We start from the raw sequence: 1,748 nt of genomic DNA, 5'->3' as shown, positions 1-1,748 counted from the left end.
TAGAGCACCCCTCTAGATCCAGATATTTGAGGGAATCGATGTACAGAGATGGAAACCTCTTCAGCCGTTTACAATTATTCAATTCTAATCTCAAGAGCTTTCTGAGAAATCCCATGGAATGATCAACCTCTTCAAGATTCATACAATAGGACAGATTCAAAGTCTCCAAGTTTGGCATCCCAGTGAAATCTGGTAACACTTTGAGCCTCTTGCAATGTGATAAGTCAAAGTACTCAAGAGCACCAAGTTGGGCTACGTTTCGGGGCAAATGCTCAAAATTATTTCCAGTGAGATTCAACTTTTTCAAAGTGGATAAGCATCCAATGTCCTCTGGAAGTCCTCCATCTATTATATTGCAGTGAGATTCAAATATTCTAAGGAGCATAACCCGTCAGTCACTTGAGGGAACACAAAGAGCACACTATCTTTTGATTTTAGTTTTTCAAAATACAAGAATTTAAGCTTGTTCAAGCGGACGAAGGAAGACGGAGGTCGTGAAATTAGAGTATAGCTGGCATCGCACTCCTCCAAGTTTTCTAAGTCCCCTATCTCTTCCGGCAAGCTTTCAAGTTTTGAGCAGTACGACACAACTAGCTCCACCAAACCTTTCAACATGCCAATGCTACTTGGAAGAGCTACAAGGTTATTCATGAATCTAAAATCCAGCTCTGTAAGATGAGCTTGGTGCTGAATAATAGATGATGGTATTTCCCTTATCCCAGAGGGTCTCATGTGAATCTCTAACTCCGGCTTCATTCTTCCAAGGATTTCTGGAAATTTCTCTAAATTAGAACAATCTTGTATATCCAGATGTTCAAGAGATTCCACGTTAACACATGGAAACCTGTTAAGGCTTTCACAATAACTCAAGTCTAACCGAATAAGTTTTCTACAACATCCCAGGGAATCATGAACCTCTTCTAGATTACTACAAGATCCCAGATACAAATACTCCAAATTTGGCATCCTGGTGAAATCTGGTAACTCTTTAAGTCTCTTGCAGTTTGTTATGTTCAAGGATTGAAGAGCACCAAGATGGGCAATGCTTCGAGGCAAATACACAAAATTATTTCCATTGAGATGCAACTTTTTCAAAGAGGATAAGCATCCAATATCTTCCGGAAGTCCTCCATCTATTAAATTACAGTTACCGAGATCCAGATATTCCAATGAACACAATCCTTCTGTTACCGGTGGGAACACAAAGTACAGTTCATCTTTGAAGCCTTCTGAATACCCTATTTCTTCAATATCATTTCCAAACTTCAAGGATTTAAGTTTGTTCAAGCACATGACGGAAGACGGAGGTCGTGAAATTAGGGTTTGTTGGGCATCAAGCATCTCCAAGTTTTCTAGATCTCCTATCTCTTCTGGCAAGCTTTCAAGTTGTTCACAACCCCACAAATATAGATCCACCAAGCTTTTCAACATACTGATGCTTCTTGGAAGAGCTACAAGGTCTTCCAAATGACTTAAATCTAGCTTGGTAATATGAGTTTGGTATTGAATAGATGATGGTAGCTCCCTTATCCTAGTGCTTCTCACCGAAATCTCTAACTCCAGCTTACTTCTTCCTAGTAGCTCTGGAAATATCTCTAAACTAGAGCAGTATTGTAGAGTCAGATATTCAAGAGATTCAACGTTAACACATGGAAACTTCTTCAGGCATCCACAATCACTCAAATCTAATCGAATGAGTTTTCTACAACATCCCAGGGAACCATGAACCTCTTCAAGATTACTACAAG

At 39.5% G+C, this 1,748-nt stretch overlaps 2 protein-coding genes across 2 annotated transcripts; both read right to left on the bottom strand.

Moving 5' to 3' along the window:
• Positions 1–341, bottom strand: LOC124892605 (TMV resistance protein N-like; the record flags this gene model as incomplete). The annotated part of the gene is given in 1 exon segment (XM_047403849.1): positions 1–341. A coding segment is annotated over 1 exon segment (178 nt), but the record flags the coding sequence as incomplete, so codon positions are not given.
• LOC124892604 (TMV resistance protein N-like) lies at positions 341–1,741 on the bottom strand. The gene has a single exon (XM_047403848.1). The coding sequence runs from the start codon at positions 1,429–1,431 to the stop codon at positions 349–351; it is 1,083 nt and encodes a 360-aa protein (XP_047259804.1). The 5' UTR covers positions 1,432–1,741; the 3' UTR covers positions 341–348.
• Positions 1,742–1,748: the final 7 nt, after the last annotated feature.

This window comes from Capsicum annuum, unplaced genomic scaffold (genome assembly GCF_002878395.1).
Source record: "Capsicum annuum cultivar UCD-10X-F1 unplaced genomic scaffold, UCD10Xv1.1 ctg48777, whole genome shotgun sequence".
Classification (NCBI taxonomy): Eukaryota; Viridiplantae; Streptophyta; class Magnoliopsida; order Solanales; family Solanaceae; genus Capsicum; species Capsicum annuum.
The sequence above is the reverse complement of the archived record's forward strand: the minus strand, read 5'-3'. Positions and strand labels throughout refer to the sequence as shown.